The sequence below is a fragment of the Typha latifolia genome, chromosome 5, assembly GCF_019914945.1.
Source record: "Typha latifolia isolate L0001 chromosome 5, TyphaL0001v2, whole genome shotgun sequence".
Lineage (NCBI taxonomy): Eukaryota > Viridiplantae > Streptophyta > Magnoliopsida > Poales > Typhaceae > Typha > Typha latifolia.
In genome coordinates this window covers 16,539,596-16,559,725 of record NC_133090.1, presented here as the reverse complement: position 1 = coordinate 16,559,725, position 20,130 = coordinate 16,539,596, and the positions used below count along the sequence as shown (strand labels likewise).

At 37.9% G+C, this 20,130-nt stretch overlaps 4 protein-coding genes across 8 annotated transcripts; 1 reads left to right on the top strand and 3 right to left on the bottom strand.

The window, feature by feature from the left end:
* Nucleotides 1-466: 466 nt before the first annotated feature.
* Nucleotides 467-4,994, bottom strand: LOC140789567 (putative uncharacterized protein YDL057W). Its single transcript, XM_073139323.1, has 8 exons — nt 4,876-4,994; nt 3,684-3,802; nt 3,261-3,343; nt 2,717-2,838; nt 2,410-2,574; nt 1,934-2,027; nt 1,009-1,183; nt 467-670 (listed from the first exon to the last, which is right to left on the bottom strand). The coding sequence occupies exons 1-8, from the start codon at nt 4,916-4,918 to the stop codon at nt 638-640; spliced, it is 834 nt and encodes a 277-aa protein (XP_072995424.1). The 5' UTR covers nt 4,919-4,994; the 3' UTR covers nt 467-637.
* A 703-nt stretch (nt 4,995-5,697) lies between these two features.
* On the top strand, nt 5,698-13,510 carry LOC140789566 (beta-galactosidase 8). Of its 5 annotated transcripts, none has more exons than XM_073139321.1 (19): nt 5,698-6,128; nt 6,269-6,376; nt 6,491-6,686; nt 7,287-7,375; nt 7,845-7,925; nt 8,081-8,175; nt 8,395-8,465; nt 9,495-9,585; nt 9,661-9,778; nt 9,859-9,954; nt 10,041-10,089; nt 10,478-10,668; nt 10,795-10,866; nt 10,950-11,096; nt 11,209-11,259; nt 11,477-11,669; nt 12,657-12,802; nt 12,927-12,992; nt 13,146-13,510. In XM_073139321.1, the coding sequence occupies exons 1-19, from the start codon at nt 6,024-6,026 to the stop codon at nt 13,233-13,235; spliced, it is 2,055 nt and encodes a 684-aa protein (XP_072995422.1). In that variant the 5' UTR covers nt 5,698-6,023; the 3' UTR covers nt 13,236-13,510. The 5 variants fall into 5 exon arrangements, with proteins under 5 accessions (XP_072995422.1, XP_072995421.1, XP_072995420.1 ...); XM_073139320.1 differs by having other exon boundaries at nt 7,287-7,379; nt 7,849-7,925; XM_073139319.1 differs by having other exon boundaries at nt 5,782-6,128; nt 6,263-6,376.
* Nucleotides 13,511-13,966: 456 nt separating this feature from the next.
* Nucleotides 13,967-17,045, bottom strand: LOC140789565 (uncharacterized). Its single transcript, XM_073139316.1, has 8 exons — nt 16,631-17,045; nt 16,485-16,552; nt 16,133-16,280; nt 15,948-16,028; nt 15,499-15,585; nt 15,324-15,409; nt 14,379-14,499; nt 13,967-14,283 (listed from the first exon to the last, which is right to left on the bottom strand). Exons 1-8 carry the CDS (start codon nt 16,856-16,858, stop codon nt 14,206-14,208), a joined length of 897 nt encoding a protein of 298 aa, XP_072995417.1. The 5' UTR covers nt 16,859-17,045; the 3' UTR covers nt 13,967-14,205.
* A 1,187-nt stretch (nt 17,046-18,232) lies between these two features.
* LOC140789570 (cytidine deaminase 1) lies at nt 18,233-19,528 on the bottom strand. Its single transcript, XM_073139327.1, has one exon. It carries the CDS (start codon nt 19,318-19,320, stop codon nt 18,385-18,387), a length of 936 nt encoding a protein of 311 aa, XP_072995428.1. The 5' UTR covers nt 19,321-19,528; the 3' UTR covers nt 18,233-18,384.
* Between the last annotated feature and the right edge of the window lie 602 nt (nt 19,529-20,130).

The following is a 20,130-nucleotide window of genomic DNA, read 5'->3' as shown; positions in this document are numbered from 1 at the left end:
TGCAAGAAAAACTTTGATTTGGGGCATACTTAGATTTAATATGTTATCATCTAGCAGGAAAGGTCGAGTAACATGCTGGTTAAATAGTCTCATAGTCGTTTATTAGACTAATTCAGCGATAACCATACTACGAGTTGACCCACGTTAAGAAAAATATTGCAGCAATCTTGTTTTAATAGTAAAGCAAGACTTCCCTTACGTGGAGACGTTGCTTGTCTCATATAATAACTCTTTGCCTTCAAATGGGTATGGTTCTCATGAAATCAACGACGAGCATTGAACATGACAAGGACAGACTCGTTGTAAGTGCAAATTGCAATGGCTGCCTTGAAACTTATAGTTCAAGTATAAACAATGGTGGAAACTACTAGGAAGCAATCTACCAAATGATTTTTCTTGCTCTGGTGAGACGAGAGTTTGAAGGAAAAGTTAGCAAAGATATGGTACTTCCCTAGAAACTACTTGCTAGCATCAATAGGATTGATATTGCCTCGATTGCAGGTGAAAACAAAGAGTTATACATTATGATTGAAGTAATAATAGTAATCCAAGCTAGTACAATAAGTACGTATCCCAATTACGGAAGAATGAAAAGGGATCGTTTACATCATTTCTTAGCGTAAACTTCAATAGAAATTTATTCTTCTCCCATTGAAGAGGCATCTCCCACCTGTGGTAATTACACTACTCGTCATAACAAGGAATGCCCGAGAAGAATAATAAATTGGTTCAGATACATTTTTTGCCATTTGAATAAGGATTGAGGATATGAAGTGTTTCAACAACAAGCTATATAGTGAAAAGGGGGGGGGGGGGGGGGGAAGGAGGACCAGTGACGAGGTTTATCGTTATGGAACTAATGATGGCAATAATATGTTATTCACAGAAAACTGACCAGCGACATCTGAGAATGTTAACTTATAGATGACAAAGAACACGATCTACATGTCACCAAGAAACTCATAATCTCGAAAACAACTTTTCAATTTCGCGTCTAGGTGATAATACCTGATTAGATTTTAAGAAGTCCAGCACTAGTGAAGCCATTTCTTGCTGATGTGCAGTATAGCAATGGTTGGCACCCTCAACAATATGCAATTTGTGGTTAGGTATGAGCTTGGCAAACTCCAAGGCATCTTGCACTGGTATAATTTCATCTTCTGAGCCATGAACTGTTAAGACCCTGTGAGGTATGGAGTGACTGATGTAATAAGTAAAACAGTCTTAAAGATATAGAAAATACATCAAACTATGATTACAATTGAAGGAAACAGAAAAAAAGAAATCAGATGAGAAACTGAAGCGGGAGGTGCAAATTTAGCTCACTTATCAGGAGTAGAATAATAAATAGTTGCCAGATTGACTTTGCACTTGCATGATCGTAATCATCATATATTGAGGTTCTAGCAATTTATTATTGTTTTAAAAATCATACCAACCTACGATGTTTGCTTGACCAAAGACCAAAGCCATCGAGCCTGTACTACAGGTGATATAATTGGACAAGGTACAGTAATCTGTCCATAAGAGATCGACACTTAAAGCAACAAATAGAAGAGTGATTCTCAGGCTTGAAACTCATAAAATACCTGGATGCAGAAAATGAGAAAAAAACCATGAATCTAGTGAGTTGTTGTCAGCTTAAACGTATACTATAAATTTACTGGACATCCTATGCATGTTATCTGTACCAAAATGTTCATGAGATCTTCTATTTAACTGAAAGGGAGAGATCACAATGTAAGCTGTCATGCCATGTAGACAATGTTGTTCAAATATGTTAGGCAAAGAAGTATGGCTTAACACCAAGGTATAACATCCTATGGAGATCACTAGATAATAGATCTTTACATTGACTATGGAAATATAGGAATAATTGCACCAGCATGAAAGGATAAAACTTGGTTCACAGCAGTATTTAAATGTACTTAACCTGCATTCTTTGTTAATAGAAAGGCTTGCCGCATGCATATCCGTGTTCAGTCGATCCATTAAACTATCTTCTGTCACCCGGTATTCAGTTTTTCCTGGGATATAGACTTATAGTTAAATATTATTCAATATGTGCAATAAACCTTACCTTACAGCTGCATCAGGCATGATTAGTGAAATGAAATCTCAATCATCAAGATTATGAACTAATTGTTTACCTTCAAATGACTATTCAATCCCTGTCTGATATTAACAAAAGACAAGTACTTTAACCAACAAAACTATATAATATAAGGCATCTTAATAGACTTATAGCTTACACTTCCCATTTATCAAACCATATCCGCCCAGAAGACTCAAATTAAGAAACTAAATATCATCAAATTATTGAGAAGTGGATAGCTTTAAAATAGTATATAGATAACATCTGTACTTCCAAATCCACTAAAAGGTTAATTTACCATTTGAAGCTTATACCTGTTTTGTCTTTGACATCAATAAAACCATCTTTTTTTATTCTCTGCATAAACTCCTTCCCTAAGCGACCTTCAATACCTCCATCTAAGGCAAAGCGACCAGAAAGATTGATGACAATAGGTACATCATGATACATGGACGCATATAGGAGCACCACATTCCCTCCTAGAAAAAAACTTGCTTATAAGATCCCTCAGAACTTTCAAATATCCAATACAGATAATATAAAAGATAACAGGTCAAATGTCTAAAAATATTCACCAAGAACTAAGCAGAAGACAATTATAACAGAAACTAAATCGTCTACCTTTGCTGTGTCCAACAATAGCAGTTATTTCATATTTCTGCTCAGAGAAATGTGAGATCACAGAACGCAGGTCATCAGCCTCTCTACGGTAGTTGCCATATTGGAATTCACCCTCACTTTCCCTGGAAAAACAAATTATCACTAGTACACTCAGATATCACCACAGTAGCATGTGCAGTACCTGACTCTGGAACATAGCATCTGAGTACATTCAATGTGGAAAGCATATTAAGTTGTAAAAGAAAAGCCAGCATAAACAACATGAATATATATTTCCATAATTACATGTTGAATCGTAGATACTAGATCTCAGACTCAGAAATTGACGAAATAAAAAAAAAATGGCAAGCACAGAAACTTGAACGTGACAATCAAGAGAAACACTTTGAGGTTGGAAAAGGTGAAATTTTAGGTCACGTCTAGCAATGGTCCTAGATAAAGTGTAACAAAAGTCTGAGTAATATGACGATTCAATATAAAGCATAATTACTGAAGAATATTAATGGTAAACTTCAATGAACAAGACTTTCGAGAGTTCGCTCACCCATTTCCGGCAAAATCAAATCGAAAGACGCTGATCCCTTCTCTTGTTAATGCAGCAGTAAGATTAAGCATGATGTTATCATCCTGGAAATAGCAGTATTCACAAATTGAAGATGGTTATTGAGAAGTATCCAACTTCACATTAAATGGAACATATTCAGCTTCTTAATAGTTAATACAAATGAAAGGTCAAGTTATGTGTGAGGATAAAAGTGATAGATTCAGCCTAAACACCTGCCTAACAAGAGTCTCAATTAGAAAAATATGGAAGTTCATGCGATGCTGACTGACAATAGTCCATGGAAAGAAAAGCTATTTTGGTTTAGATAAGGCATAACATAATATGTTAAACTAACATCTAAGTTATTACTGGAAAATAGTTAACATCTGAAGCTATTACTGGAAAATAGTTAAATAAGGTTACCTTCGAAGCTTGGAATCCGTGGCATATGATCACAAGCTTCTTTGAACCAACTTGATGTAACATACCAGCAAGTTTTTCTCCATACTTATTAACTATTTGAATTCTTTCCTCGGAAACAACTGAAAGAAACATTCATGATGTTACATGGAAAAAGATAGATGAAAGATAGAATCTGTGAAGAGGACATTGAGAAATAATTATTGGATGCAGAACTACTCTGAAAGACTTTGCATATTTGTAGATCCATAAAATAACAGTATTATTGGATATTCAGCATGATTACATAACATAAACAAAAAAATATGGACAAATATTTTGATGCATCAAACAACTAGCAGTAAATATGAACCAAATAAACAATTCCCAACCTTCTCCCATTGTTGAGGATATGTCCAATTCTATAATGCTCAAATATATTTGAAATCAGTGTTGTGAAAATTAAATCTCTAAGCAGACTAAGCTCCATTAAAAGGATAATTCACTTAGCATTTAGCAGTCATTACGGAGAATATCAAAAATACAATAGAAAAACTTGGACACATAAAGCAGACAACCATAACAGCATTTGAGAGAATGACATAAGTGATGCCATGAAACAAAAAGTAATTCCACTACGCACACACAAGGAATGAAGATATTGAGAATAAGCAAATAACATATTCCAGTATAGCCCGAATTTTATGACATAACAAAAGCACAGCAATATGCCTCTTGGATGATGGAAGCCATTTAAGATCAAGGCATTCCAATTTGCAACTTACTCAAATAAGAGCAAAATTTAAGAGATCTTTCAGAATTTTCTTAATCCACATATCTGGTAACAATTACATATATCTATAAACCTACTACATCAGTTCATTATTTGAAGTACCTACCGCGGACTATGTCGATCAACAAAAGTTAGAGGGAAGCAAGCATCCTCGTGGATTTAAACCTATCGACATGAAGAGTAAATCCTTCCCAAATTCCATTTAGACTAACCCTGATAAATCCCACCCCGGATCATTCTTACTACTCATATACCCAATCCGTCGAATAGTGATATCATCGAATAATTATACATGCAAAAACCTAGAAATTGCGACAAAAATATATTAATTCCATGATTACAAGCCAAAAAAAAAAAAAAAAAAAAAAAAAACGAGAAGATCAAATGTAATCAAAAGAAGGATAGCAAGGATAGAAAACTTACCCAGAACTCCTGCGGATTTCTCGGACGTAAGGGGTTGCGCCATTGCCAGCCGAAAGGAAGTACTCGATCGCTGCTCTGCACTTCACTTCCGTCTTCTCTCTCGACTCGATTCGACTCCACTCCACTCTGCTATCCCTCTTTTATATCCACGGTCCAACCGTAACGGAGTCCGCTTCATTTGGAATGGGTTATTTTTGTTTGGAGTCCGATAAGCATAGCCTGATCAGTAGTAGGAGGGGTCTAATCGAGCCAAGCTTGGACGTGCATAGGTCTAAGTAATTTCATCAATTTAAGTCTAGATTAAACTTTAATTTATATCATACTTAATTTAAACTTGAATCAAACTTAAAATAAAATTAAAAAAATATAAATATAGAATTATAATTTAAAACTAAACTATACGGAATCAAAATATATAACAATCCACTTAGTAAATTTTTTATATATTTTCTTTTGATGCGAGTGTTTAGCATTAAATACAAATTTGGTTGTTGATGGATCTAAGTGTATAAAGAAGATTTTGTATTAATTATCTATTAAATCGATTAAAGAGATATGAATATATTTAAATTAAACTCTCTATTTATTTGGAATTCTATTTTTCAACAAAACAAAAAAAGATTAAATTTGGATTTTTAATATATTATAGACAAAAGATATTTATATTCATTATAATTTGAGAGAAATGTTTGAAGTAGTCTCTTATCATTTTGAAACATATATAGATTGGAATCTAATGGAGAAAAGATACGTGCTTATGTAATTACTTCTCGATGACTTTTGTTCTTAAATTGGTTATTAAAGTGGCACTAGAAATAGATTAAAGAGAGAGAGAGAGAGAGAGAGAGAGAGAGAGATAGAAACCTTTCTATTATATCAAAGGATTTATTTTTATTATTAGAGGACAATTTTATTTGCAGATAAAACTTTTGTGAGCTTGCTGTCCATGAACCAACCAAACAAATAATTAAATTTTCCATCCGTAATTTTTGGATGAATTCTGCACGCTTAGCTCTGGCACTGCTCTTAGCCGTCGGCCGCGATTCCCGAGCACAATTTTGTACGCTCTGACATCCACAAATGCCATTTTAGATTCCAGGAGAAGCGAAGCGTACGGACTACGGAGGCGACGGGTCCGAAGAAGCCAGATGGCGCCGGAAAGAAGCTTCGAGGCCCTTCTCTTCCTCCTTACACTCGTCGCTCTCATCTCCTACTCCGCCTCCTTCTCCTTCCATCGCGGCCATGGCTCCTCGGTACGCTCCTCGCAACTACTCTTGTCTTTTCCATAGATCTTCACATGCGGCAGCTTAAGCACCTCTAGATCTTAGCTCGTAGTTCACTTTAGCTTGAGCTGGTTGGTGAATGCTACTTATCTTGTTATGCGAAGGATCAGGTCAGCAGCGATCGGAGGTTCTGGATCGCGGATGACAAATTTTGGAAGGACGGACACCCATTTCAGATCATTGGGGGTGATATGCACTATTTCCGAATTGTTCCTGAGGTATTGCGTTTGATCGTATATTTAAAAGAATTCTTGTCGCTTCTGCATTAGTAACCAATTTATCCAATCCATTTGTTATGTTTGACCTTTAAAAAAAAAAAAAAAACTCGCCAGTATTGGAGAGATCGGCTTTTAAGAGCCAAGGCACTGGGATTGAACACTATCCAAACGTATGTACCTTGGAATTTACACGAGCCACAGCCACAGAGTTGGGATTTTGAGGGTATTGCGGATATTGAATCATATCTGAAGCTTGCACAGGAATTAGGTTTCCTTGTCATGCTCCGCGCAGGCCCTTATATATGTGCAGGTGATTCATACAATCATACCTCTCTCAAGTATCATTTGTGATTAGCATCGGCTGTTACGTATTTCCTACATTTTATGGTCTCTTTGTAGCAGAAATTAAAGTCGAGAAGGTCGTAAGGAAAAATCACATAAATCTTTTTCACTAGTTGTGCATCTGACACTCTTTACATATTTTCTTGCCAATCAAATCTAGTTAGGCTTGCAATTGAAACCTTCAAACTAATGATATGATAGGAAGATCTACCTTATATGTTGCAATCCGCACTAGGCAGTAAAAGCTTCCATACACATGAAAGTATCTAGACAAAGACAGAAGTTGTCTTTCTCCCCAAGGGGTAGGAAAGCAGAATGCCAACTGAATCTTAGTTCCATGATAATGTTTCCTGATGAGCTTTTGATTGTTATTCCAGTCAATATCTATATTTTTTCTTATATAAAAAGTCTATTAAGAAGTGAGAACTATCATGCAAGGTATCTATCTACTGATTCTTGCATGTTTGGTAGTTGATTCTCTTTCAGTTACTGATTTTTGTTAATTTTAACCTAGCTCATCTATCTCTTATTTTGTTATATTCCAAATTATCATGTCACTTGGATGAAGAATGGGACTTGGGAGGGTTTCCCGCTTGGTTACTTGCTGTACAGCCAGCTCTTAGACTACGATCATCAGATTCTACCTTCCTTTCCCTGGTAGGTTCTTCTTTATTAGATAATAAAGTTATGCTTCCCTGCATGAGTATTCAAACTACGTTGGCTGACATATGGCCTTTATTCCAAACCAAACATGCGATAACTTTTGCTCTCCAGGTTCTAAATTAATTTTGGATATGGTTCTTGTTAGGATAAGGTCGGCCTGCAATAGGTTGACCCCTGGTCTCTGCTCTCCTCTTTAGCTCATGTAGTACAAGGATGTTTCCTTCCTCATTTTCTCTGTATGTTTTTCAGTACGGATAGATTTGGTCCCTTAATTCTTTTAATATATCACTTGCTAGGAAAAAGAACAAAAGGGGCAGATGGTTCACCTACTAGTCATGCCATTTAATCATTACTTATTTTGATCGGTGCATACTAGTAGAATTATGGGAGAATGGAAGTGTGGACTTCTTCTCTTTGGTAACTATAGGAGCACTCTGTGATTCAACTTTATTGAGCTCTACAGGTAGAGAGATGGTGGGATGTATTACTTCCTAAAGTAGCACCCCTATTATATGAGAATGGTGGTCCTGTCATTATGGTTCAGGCAAGTTGATTTACTGTTTTTTTTTCCTATTGGCTGCTGCCTCCATCCTTTGCTTTTAATACTTAATTCTGTACATCTACCCATACAATGGTTCACTGTTTCTCATTTCTAGACCATCTATGTGAAGAGATATAATCTTGGATAAACTTTTGTAGGTTGAAAATGAGTTTGGATCTTACGGAGATGACAAGAATTATCTTCATTTCCTAGTGCAATTGGCTAGAAGGCACCTTGGAAATAACACAATCCTGTATGTTGTTTCTTATATAGTTTTACCTGCACAAATTCATCTTGCATTTGCATGAAATGTTAATTATGCTGGTTTAGTTGCTCTTGAGCTACCTCCAACATATATCATCCTTTCTGATGTCGTAGTGAATTAAATTGGTTCCCGGTCTGATCACTCTTCTTTATGTTACCTTGTGACTCTGTTCACCAGTTGGCCATCTGCTTTGAACTCATGTTGCAGGTATACTACTGATGGCGGCTCTCAAGATACTTTAGAAAAAGGAACTATTCCTGAAGAGGGTGTTTTCTCAGGTGATGATTCTGGTGAAAAGACATACAGAATTTCATAAAATATATTATAAAAAAAAGTCAAAAATAAACAATGTTTCTTATGTAGTCAGATGCAACGTTTGGTTTCTAACCCTCTCAAGTTCTTGATTCATATGATAATTGAGATATGTTGAAGCATTTTCCTCAACCACGATACATGGTAAAGGAATGCATTCAAGTACTGCAAAGTGGGACGAGGGAGTAAATACATTTTTTTTTCAATATTCTAGAGTACCCCAATCCCTAGGAAACTTTACTAGCTGTCTGTAAGATATTGTTACAACTTACAAACTTGTGACTTATAAGAAGTTCGAAAGAGTAACTCGCTTGTTGTAGTTCCATCTTCTTGCCCTTGTTACATGCTTCATTATTAAGAAGATGCTGAGAACGATTTCGTCAGCTTAAGCAATATGTAGGCCAAGTTGGATTTCAACACTTTTAATTGTGTTCTAGTAAATAATTAATATCTGAATTGGTATTGTTTCAAGAAAGATTGCCTTTGTTTGTTGGTTCAAGCTACCCTTTAAAGGCATCAGGTGAAGAATTTAGGTCTAGATGCGTAATAAATGAAATCTGAACACATGCGAAATTGAAACTTAAAGCACTGACAGAGTTCCCATCCGAACACTTCTAGATAATCTGGGAAGGTCCGAATTGAAGCTTACAAACTTTTAAGCTTCTCTTGGCTTCTTTTTTCCTTGGTGTCATTAGTGTAGTCTGGTTATTGTACAAAATTTTATTCTGATCTGAACCACATCAGTGATGCAATAGTTTGGCAGAAGTGGAGCAATTATTGCCTTTCTAGACATGTGCTGATCATCAAGCATTAATTGTTGACTGGGGTTAACAGTTTTAAAATATGCCACTATGATATATATGAAAATTTGATGATGGATATGACAAAATAATAATAATAATAATAATAATATGCATTAAGAATCACATGTGCCATTATGAATGTATTCACCAATTTGCCTTTCTCCTTAGACAACCTTTATGGCTCATATGCAGCTGTTGATTTTTCAACTGGTGATGATCCATGGCCTATATTTGAGTTACAGAAGAGTTATAACTTGCCAGGAAAATCACCTCCTCTATCAGCGTCAGTAGACTATTCCTTTTCCTTTGACATGATACTCTAGAGTCTATACTTGTGCTAACTGTAATTCCTTCGCAGAGAATTTTACACTGGATGGCTTACACACTGGGGAGAACAGATCGCACATACTGATGGCAATCATACAGCTGAAGCTCTTAGAAAGATTTTGTCTCGAAATGGTTCTGCTGTACTCTATGTCTGTTTTCATTGAAGTTCTGAAACTGCATTTCATTAGTTATATATATTTTCGATCTCAATTAGGGGTTATGTCTTTAGATGGCTCATGGTGGGACCAACTTTGGCTTTTTCAATGGTGCAAACACTGGTCAATTTGAATCTGATTACAAAGCTGATCTTACTTCTTATGATTACGTGAGTAATGCCTATCATATTTTTCTTTGCTTTTCCAAATTCTAACTTAGTAACTGTGCTATATTGAGTTTTTCTTTTGCACCCAGGATGCACCAATTAAGGAGTTTGGTGATGTGGATAATACAAAATTTAAAGGCATGTTCTTACCAATTTTAACTCTCATCGTTCATATGCATGTGATTAATTACTCCATCTCTATGAAAAGAACAATTTGAAGCTAGATGGGGATAGGAACATCCGAACATGTCCATCACATCAGGGGGTTTCTTCTTTGTTAGTTTTCTTTTCTTTTCTTTGGGAATTCTCTGTTAGCTGTTAAATGACATGGGAAGTTGGTTAACCTGTCCACTCTAATCATTTCTCTTGATCACATGAGGTAGTATGGCCTAGTCTGATCTTCATGACATTGTATGAGCAACATATAAATATGTGATCAGTATCTGAGATTAACTATTCTTGGAAATTTTCATCTTGAAGATAAAAATAAGGTCATTTGCAATTGATAAAATACATTGTTATGCAGCTCTAAGAAGAGTAATTCATGAACATTCTGGGGTTTCTCTTCATCCAATTCCTTCCAAAATCAAAAGAGCAAGATATGGGCCTGTGAAGGTAAACAGGATTGCCTCATTGTTTGAGGTCCTTAATTTCCTATGTGATCCGATAAAGGTGGTTGAAACTGAACAGCCTATTGCAATGGAGTTAGTGGGCCAGGTAGAACCAACTTTCCATGTAGTTTATTCACATTTTAACTGCCATTTGTTGTTTCTTCTCTTCTAGTTCTTGACCAGTTGGTGTGTCTAATATTTTCCAGTAACTGCTGCTTTTCTTGTAGTTCAGATGTTTGGATTTTTATTGTATGCCTCAGAATACCCAGAAAAGAAAGACAAAAGTATTATTTCCATTCCAAAGGTCTGGTTTGCAGTTTCATGTTGTTAGTTATTACTTCCTAATCTGTAGTTTAATAACTGATTTAAATGTGAACTCTATTGAAGGTACATGATAGAGCTCAAGTGTTTGTATCTTGTTCACTTGATGGTAACAGAAGTCCCAGATATGTTGGCATCATAGAGAGATGGTCAACTAAATCACTAGAAATCCCTAATTTAGCTTGTTCATCTAATGTCAGCTTATTTATTCTGGTAATAACATCTTTCCTCTACTGCTGATGACTTACTTTGTTGACCTCTATTTCTTCTAAATTTAACATAAATAGTCCAATATATACATATAAACTTTTCTCTTCCTGTACAGGTGGAAAATTTGGGCCGTGTTAATTATGGGCCATATACATATGATAGGAAGGTAATCCCACAAGTAACACGAACTTTGCTGACATTCTAAGAGTCATTGATTCTTCTAAAGCATTATGCATCCCCAAATTACAACTTGTCTGATTTTCTAAGCCTGGAAATTTTGCATAATGCTGATATCGTAGATTTGATTCTTTATTTCCAGTTTCGTTCTATAATTAATGATATATATGAATTTTGTAATTCATGCACTATTCTTCAATATTCAGGGAATACTATCTTCTGTTACAGTGGACAATATTATCCTCTATCACTGGAAATTGTATCCAATTTCATTTCATGGATTGGGCGATCTTTTGAAATTCAGTCTAATTAGGCAACTTCCTAATGCTAGAGCCAATAAGATGTCCATTCCTATTGGTCTGCAAAATCAACTTGGCAGGTTCAGATATTCCTTGAAAGGTAAGTCACAGAGCAATCACCTTTTATTTGAATATGTTGGTAAGTAGTTGGAAAAAGAAAAGGCCCTCATGCAGTTGAGCTAGATAATATTTCTTTCCTCTGTTTTGTCTCTCATGCAATTGAGCTAGATAAATCTGATCTATATATGCATAAAGAGATGTTGAATTTCATGTGTGGTACTGCATGACTTTCTAGAGACTTTATAGTCATACAGATATCAGACCTGTCGGTGTTTTGTGCAATAACTGAACAGGTATGTAACAACTTTTTTAATTTTTGGCAAAAATATGACATCTAGCCACCAAAAGAACTTTCAGCAAAGCTTCCTTTATGTTATGGAAAAGTTAATCCAGAAAAGCAAAGTGGCCGATTTTTTATCCATATAAATAGGTTTAGTGGTAAATCCTGTCCTATAGCTCATCATTTTGTCGGACTATTAGCGGGTAAGGGCAAAGCTGGCATCTTCAAAAGGAGAGTAAACTTTTTGAAATACTCAATAATGGAATAGTAATTTCTCAAGGGATATTGTTGTGATCTTCCAAATATTAGGATAGTTACTTTGGATACACTTATGATAGTTGGCACCTTCACTTCCAATTTCATATCTCCCTATAGAGAGTGCATTTCCCTCGGTCATGACAATATCACATCACAACATGCTAAGAGCCTACATAAATGAGAACATATCAGCTCCTGTAGACGAAACCTTCTTAAACACTTCTGAATAGTGCCCTTGTGCTTGTTTATGTGCCCGCATAAAATTTCATAAGATTTGTTTTGACCTCACAGTTATCATCTGACTTAGATGATAGCTTATATGTATCATTTTAGAAAATGATGTTTTCTCACACAATAAATTTATAAGGCTCTCCAACAATTAGAAATCTTGTGGTTCTGCTTGATTGCCATAAAAGCATATGACACTCGGTTTTGATTCTAGATTCATCTTTCAACAAGATGCTTATGATAATAACTATATTATGGCAGAGAGCATCTCAGATCAACCAGTAATTTATGAAGGCCATTTCCATATTGACTCAGCGAATGACATTAAGGATACATTCATGTCCTTCCGTGGTTGGACCAAAGGGGTCGCTTTTGTGAACAACTTCAATATTGGAAGATTCTGGCCGGTACAATGCATACTTGATCGATGAAAACATTTACTTATAATTTATGTTTCTTCTTTCATTCTGGACAAGCAATACCTTTTTCCTTTTCTGCATTAATTTCAAAAAGAACCGGATGAATTTGCAGCTCATCGGACCGCAATGCACTCTCTACGTTCCCGCACCAATCCTTCGGCATGGGGAAAATGTTATTGTATGTACAGCATCTCCGCGTACTTATAAAGAAATTTGTTCTCTGTACATAATTTTACTAGCATCTTTTCAGCTGGGTTCGTTAGAATTCTAGTAGTCTTGTGCTTTATTATCTTCTTTTACCTAATTCAGAACAACCTTACCATGCGCCCAGGTCATACTGGAGTTGCATTCCCCCAATCCTGAGCTCACAATCAGCTTGGTAGAGGATCCAGACTTCACTTGCGGCAAAAAACAACATTGAAAACGATCTCAATTGCACTTCATTCAGAGACAACTGTGCTGCAAGGTATGCACGGCAAGCTTAAAACATTCAATTATGTTCTTCAAGTATGCAAGGCGTGCTTCTCAATGAAGTCAAGCGATGTAAATTTCTAGTTAAACTGTCAGAATGTGCAACATTAAGAGGACATCTTGAAAAGGGCATCGTATGGAAAATACATTTGTTAGTTTGGTTTAGTGATCATATATCTTGTACGAGTCTATATTTCAGTAGTGAACATGCGAATTTCCCTAGAAGGTAACATGTTTTTTTTTTCTTCTTCGGCCTTACGGCAACATTCATCCATTTCTGCCAGAGCTTTGCCACTCGCGCTACTTGCTCTGAACGAAATTTACCTCATGAGTGTTGCAGCTTGCAAAGATTCTTTCTTGAGTTTTAAGACTAATAATATCAAAAAATCATCAGTGGATGAAGCATTTTTGGTTCTGTATAAAAGTGGATAAAGCTTAAGGTTTCAATTACCCATTGCCATGTGTACCAAGGCCCTGCATGGCTCCATTCTAGTTTAAGAAGATCCATCGTAGTGGATGGCTTCGATACGATACGAACATGACGATAAAAGAAAAGAGAAACATTACCTAGTAGCCGTAAAAATCTAGCCCTACAATTTTGAGATGAAGGGTATGCCGGCTTAGCTCGCAAGGATATATTGACCTGCTCGGAAGACTACATCCCGAGAGGTGGCTCAAAACTTGACGAGAGATAAAGATATATTGATGAACTATACAAAATACAAGGGCTGTTATTATAGGACGGACCTTCCTATATAAAAGTTTTCCCCGTGGCCAGAAATGGATATAACACATTCTTAAATTAGCAATATGCAGAAAAATGACATGCTTCACGATAAAATATCAAAATAAAAAAGAAAGGTTAAGTATGCTCCTCCGCCACTTCTCGCCGCAATTTTTTTTTGGAAAAAATTTCATACTTATGCAGTCATCCGCTTTCTGGCGTATACAACATACATCGGGTCAGAGCGGCCAGGATTTGGAGATATGTCGACAGACTGCAAGAAAATTTAACAACCAGCCAGTTACAAAAACATTACGTTCTGTTGTTTACTTTGGTTTCATGCTCAAACAAGAAATTGATAAAGCATACCACAGGTGGTTCAAAACCTCCAGCATAATGGAAGTATGAACCCACGATCCAAGCATGATCAGTGTCACCAGTTGATGTCCAGATAGATATGGCCTTTGTGAAAAAGCAGCGATTTGAGAAACTATTAAGAACCAAAGAAACAGAAAGTTAGAATATCTAATGCTTCTAAGGAGGCCTTGTGACAGCACTATGTCAACCCAAAAATAACAAAAAAAATGAGCACAGAAAAACAAGAGGAACTGGATTTCTTCTTGCTTCTCACAATAATAATAATCTAGACATTGGCATCAAAGAAACCAACCAAGTACTCATCCTGTTGCAAGCTGGTCGAGTTTACTATTATGCATTTTCACATTGAACTGTTTTTGGTGCATAAACTTACCTAGCGAATTAACAAATCCATCGGCTGGTTCAGAATTTCATCTACTTTCTCTTGCAAGGGAGCTCATAAAATAGGGCAAAATAAATTCAAAACTAACAAGACTACAAGCTACTCCACTTGAACTCAAACAATTGCAATAGTAAACATGGCTTGAGAACCATAAGAGTAACTTCTCCAGTTTAATGGGCCTATAAGATATCTATGCAGTTGACAAAAACCCTTGTATAAAATCTTAGAAGGTAACAGCAGTTACAGTGTTGCATAGGAAAAATATGGTTCTGAAGACAAATGATGATTAAATTTAATAGGACATGCAACTCATATTGTCCTCTCCACTTAAAGTGCTTTCCATTGATAATAAATGTCAAGTTCAGTCAATAAGAGTTTAACTGTCTGCTGAATTTTCTCAAGTTCAGGTAGAGCAAGAAATGTATTAATCACCTCTCATGTCAGGATAACATTATTCAAGATAAAGAAATAATGCGCACTTGCAAGGAAAAATATGAGAACAGAAAAGAAGCTCACAAGGAAAGGAAAAGAAAAGAAAGAAATGAACACCATACCTCATTATAGCTACACCTGCTGGTTTAAGTATTCGATGCATCTCCTTGAAAACATCAATTGGCTTGGTCAAGTAATCTACACTGACCTACAAAAACCATTTGACAATCCAAATACTGTAGATCTGAAAAGGGACTTTCTATATACTATGTACAAATAGGTGTCACAGTAACATACCACATTAGTAATTACATCAAAACTATTATCATCAAATGGAAGTTTGGGGTTCACATTTAGATCTTGCACGACATACTCTGTCAAAACCTGGAAATATACATTGTAATAACATCATAACCATTTTCATAACTAATAAGAAAAGAAAAGTACAAACAACGTCATCTCATAACATATGGTATGGTACAAGAAAATATCTGATAGTAGATCATTATTAGTAATGCTGACACATCTTGTAAAGTTGCAGTAACACCTAAGCTCTGAAATAAAAATATATATTTGCAAATTCAGTGACAATGCACTTCAAGACAAGTAAACTGCTCTCAGAATGAAGGGCTACTAGATTTGCACCTAATATTAGCCTAGCAGGCAAGAAATTGATTATGAAAATAAAACTACAATCAGGGATGCTCCCTAATCTATTTCTAAAGAGAAGGATGCATCCACAATACCGGGTTTCGCTTGAGTTCTGCTTCGTTCATACCCATCCCTACAATTCTCTCCTGTTTGTATCCTGCTGGAAAATGGCTCACCTGCACATAGTAGACAGAACAAAACACTTCACCAATCAACATTGGAAAATAAGGACTGCTTGTGAGGGAAAACAACTACAAGAGAACAACATAAAGCAGCATACCCAACTGCTACATAGATCCAGTAGAGACACCCCTGGAGAATTGCTGGGAGGAAAAACGTTCGAATAATATTGGGTAAGAGCTCTAATTGCAGAATCATCTATATGTGTAACAAAACGAGGTTCTGAGTAGAAGTATGTATCTGGCGATCTGTCAAACAAGCAAAATCATGACGGTTTAGTTCTATCTTTCTCCAATAAAACACTGAAATATAACTTTGATGAATACTTGCAATAAAAAAAGTGAGAAATAACGCATCACAAAATGGAACTGGAGCCAACATATTGTGACGATCACATGCGAGAAAGAAACTAAGAAATCGATACAGCGTCCGAGAAGGGAAAGTGTGAATACTCATCGAAGCGGCTGAAATCCTCGTCCTTGAACGGAAACTTCTCCGGCCACTGCACATTCTTCAATACCTAAACCAACAACCACCAACTTCGCCAAAAATCCTTAACAAATTTTGAGAAGCAAGAAGAAGAGTTCTCGCACGCAACCTGTTCGACGGGAGAAACCCCCTGCTGCGGCCGAGCGGAAGCAACGAAAGAACGACCCCCGCCGCTTCCGGAAGCCATCCGAGCGAAGTTCTCGAGGAGAGATGCGCCGAGGCCGAGGAATATTCGCCGAGGCGCCGCCCGAGACCCACCGGCGGAGGATAGAGAGAGTATTCTACGGCGCGTCCTCCGCAGGCTAATAATAAGTGGCAGAGGAGCGAGGGCGGTCATGGCGATGGCGATGGCGATGGCGGTGGTGGGAAACCGATCGGAATCGGAGGGGATAGAGAAAGGATCATCCTTTCTAGGTTTCTCTCTTTTTTTGGCGGGATCGAGAGAGTCGTGGCGATTCGCGCGTCACAAGAAAAGGAGGTCCGCTTTAATGGATTTAAGATGAGGCCCAAAACGGATCCATTCTGGATCATTGGGCTTCATGGGCTGTTTATTAATTTGATATAATCTTAATAATATACATTTATATGATTTATATAAATTAATAAAGAATAAGTGGATCTTTTAGTTGCAAGAGAATATAGTTTTTTTGGTGGTGGTGTAGTTGTAGTGTTTCTGTCAGTTTCAATCGTTTCTTTTTCCAGCACCAAATTCCACATGAATCTCGTGCGTTTCGTATGTACTCATCTACCGCTGTGTTAATTATATAGATTAGGATGGAGTGGGCATGTTAAGAAATTGCTTTCAGAGTTCCAAACCGACCTAATTTGGTAGTGATGCTTGCAATCACTTCCGACCCTAAAATAATATGTATATATTGCTTTCAGGACTTCCAAATTATTGTTTCTTAATACCAAGGTAATGACTGGAAACTTGAAAAGGATCCCCACCGAGTGCTTTGAAAGTGTTGAATTATAATAAGGATACAAAGCATGTGGGCTACTGCTTTCTAAATTATAATGGATCCAAAACACCACTACTAGAATATATATTTGTTGGTAGCCATAACTAAGCTGCACCGTTGTTATGACAGTGATGTAGATTTGATTGACTTGCTAACGATGATAAGATGCGTGAGTATGTTAACATAGAATCAAGTCATATATATATATATATATAGAGAGAGAGAGAGAGAGAGAGAGAGAGAGATAGGTATGTGGACTTGGGAGTTGGGATTTTTTTTTTTAATCATTTGGATGAGTGTATGGGGAGCTATTAGAGAGATGTATTTGGAAAAGTCATGCGCATCAAATTAACTACTTATCCAGCAGCTAATAATTCACTACTTTCTATGGGCAGATTTTTTATAGAAACTTTTCAGCCATGAGAAAGACATGAGGGACCGTATCTTCATCCAAAATTTTCAGCCATGAGAAGTTGAAGCCGTCAAGCTAAAGCTCTTCTTAACTAGAGGTTGAATCACAATGATGGCGGATTCTCATCAGTGTCTTTGTGCCATTAGACTGCGGTTCCTTCACTCTGGTTTCATTGTTACCTCCATGGCCTATTATTTTAGAGAAGTTAACAAACATACTGGGTAGTAAGCTTTTCTTAGAAGGAAGCAAGGTTTATTTATCCTTAATACTTTGAAGTTTTTTTAAGCTTAATTGCTCGCCATTTCTTATTAAAAAAAACAAAAAAAAAGAGAAGATAAAATGCAAGTTGAGATTAAACTATTATTTGGATCACCAGCAGGCAGCAGTCCAACCACCACATAAATCGCAGAATTTTATTTAACAGCATCGATAACATTATCCATGGCTCCATGGAGATCTCATCCCAGCCGTCCATTCTCGATTCATAATTTATACAACGTCCGACGGACGGTAGCGATACACACTCAGATGGGCCCCGGGGGCCACGGCGGCCAAGAAGATCCTGGCCGTCGATTCGTGTGACACGACCGCCTTGTCCTTCTCCACCAGCGCCGCCGCCACCACCTCCTCCTCTCCCCCGGCCGCAACCATCGCCACCATCGCTGCCTGCACCGGCGATAAGCTAGGGTTGTACGCCGCCGACTCGGCGTACGACCCTGCGTATACCCTCCCTTTCCCGTCCCCGACGGCGAACCCCGCTGCGCACGCGCTGTACGGCGCGTGCGCGGCCCTCGCAGCAGCCTCTGCGGCCGTCCTCAGGCGCCGGTCAATCCCCACCGCCCCGCCCCCGTTGCACGTGGCATCTCCGCCGTTCGCCTCAGGGATCGCGCCGAGGTCGTTGTCGTGGATCTCGAGGAGGAGGGGGACACCCTTGTGGAGGAGGTCTGGGGGTCCGAAGGGGCGGGGGAGGAGGGATGAGATGGTGCGGAACGCGGCGTTGGGGCCGTCGGCTGTGACCAGAATCCGGATCTCCGGGGCACCGCGGACTTCCTGGAGAAACTGGCGGCAGTGGCCGCAGGGGACGGAGGACACCGCGATGCACCGCATCCCGGCCTCGCCGGCGGCGGCGGCGTTGCTTATAAGGAACTGCTCCGCGTGGACCGAGTGGTTCAAAGGGAGCCCCTCGAATTCGAGGTTCACGCCGACATAGATTCGGCCGCTGAATCCCAATCCGACGGCTCCCACGGGGAACCTCGAGATCGGCGCCCTCACCAATCTCATCGCCGCCGGGACCAGGGAGGGCAACAGATCCTCCACCGTCGCCGCTCCCGATTCCCTCGCCATCCTCTCCGCATCCTCCGGTTCGATCACGAAGCCCGAAAGCGAGATCTCGGCCGTCGATTTGGTAACCTTCTCCTCTCCCATATCGTATCCTATCTCTCGTTTTGTATCCGTAATTATTCCTCAAAGCGTGGAAGGAGGGGTGGGGGTTTTGATTTGGGGGCGTGAGGGGGGTATTTAAAGGTTTCGAAAGGTGAGACCTTTTATTTCATTTAAATATGAATATATATATATATTTTTTTTTAAATAAAAAAAAAGGAGCTTCTTTTTTCTTTGATCCTTCCTCATCCTCTCCAACTGTGGGAGAGGATAGCAAATAATTGAATTGTTTGTCACGTTGATGTCTATAAATAATCCTAAATTGAACATGCATACAACAGAGTGCTCAGAATATTTGTTACTTTGGTACTCCAGTCCTTTGTTTGCCAAAGATTGATCAGAACCAATAGAGTTTGTACAAACTATTGTGCAACCTAGTTGACTGCACGAAAGCTGTCGAAAAGTGGATTAGAGTTGAAAGTTCTTTCTAGGATATGGTTGATATGTTTGATTAGATAATGATGATAGAAAGTTTTGTACATTAGGATTGTGTGTGCTTTCCAACCAAGATGGCTGAAAAAGGAGTCCTCATCATTCAAATTGTGGTTTACATGGGATTTGCACTAAGCTTGGAAAAAAGAAGTCCATGCCATGCAAGCAAGCACATTGTATGGTTGCTTGTCCAAGTAGGAAAAGGAACTAGATTCTCTGGTACCATTATTGGGGATTCTTGAGGTTGTTGAGCTACCTTGTGTGGTGAATGGAGGGATCAGAACAACTCATCTTTCCCTCATCTAAACTTCAATTGGGGAGCAATACCTACCGTATTATACCCTATCAGCTATAAATCTAATA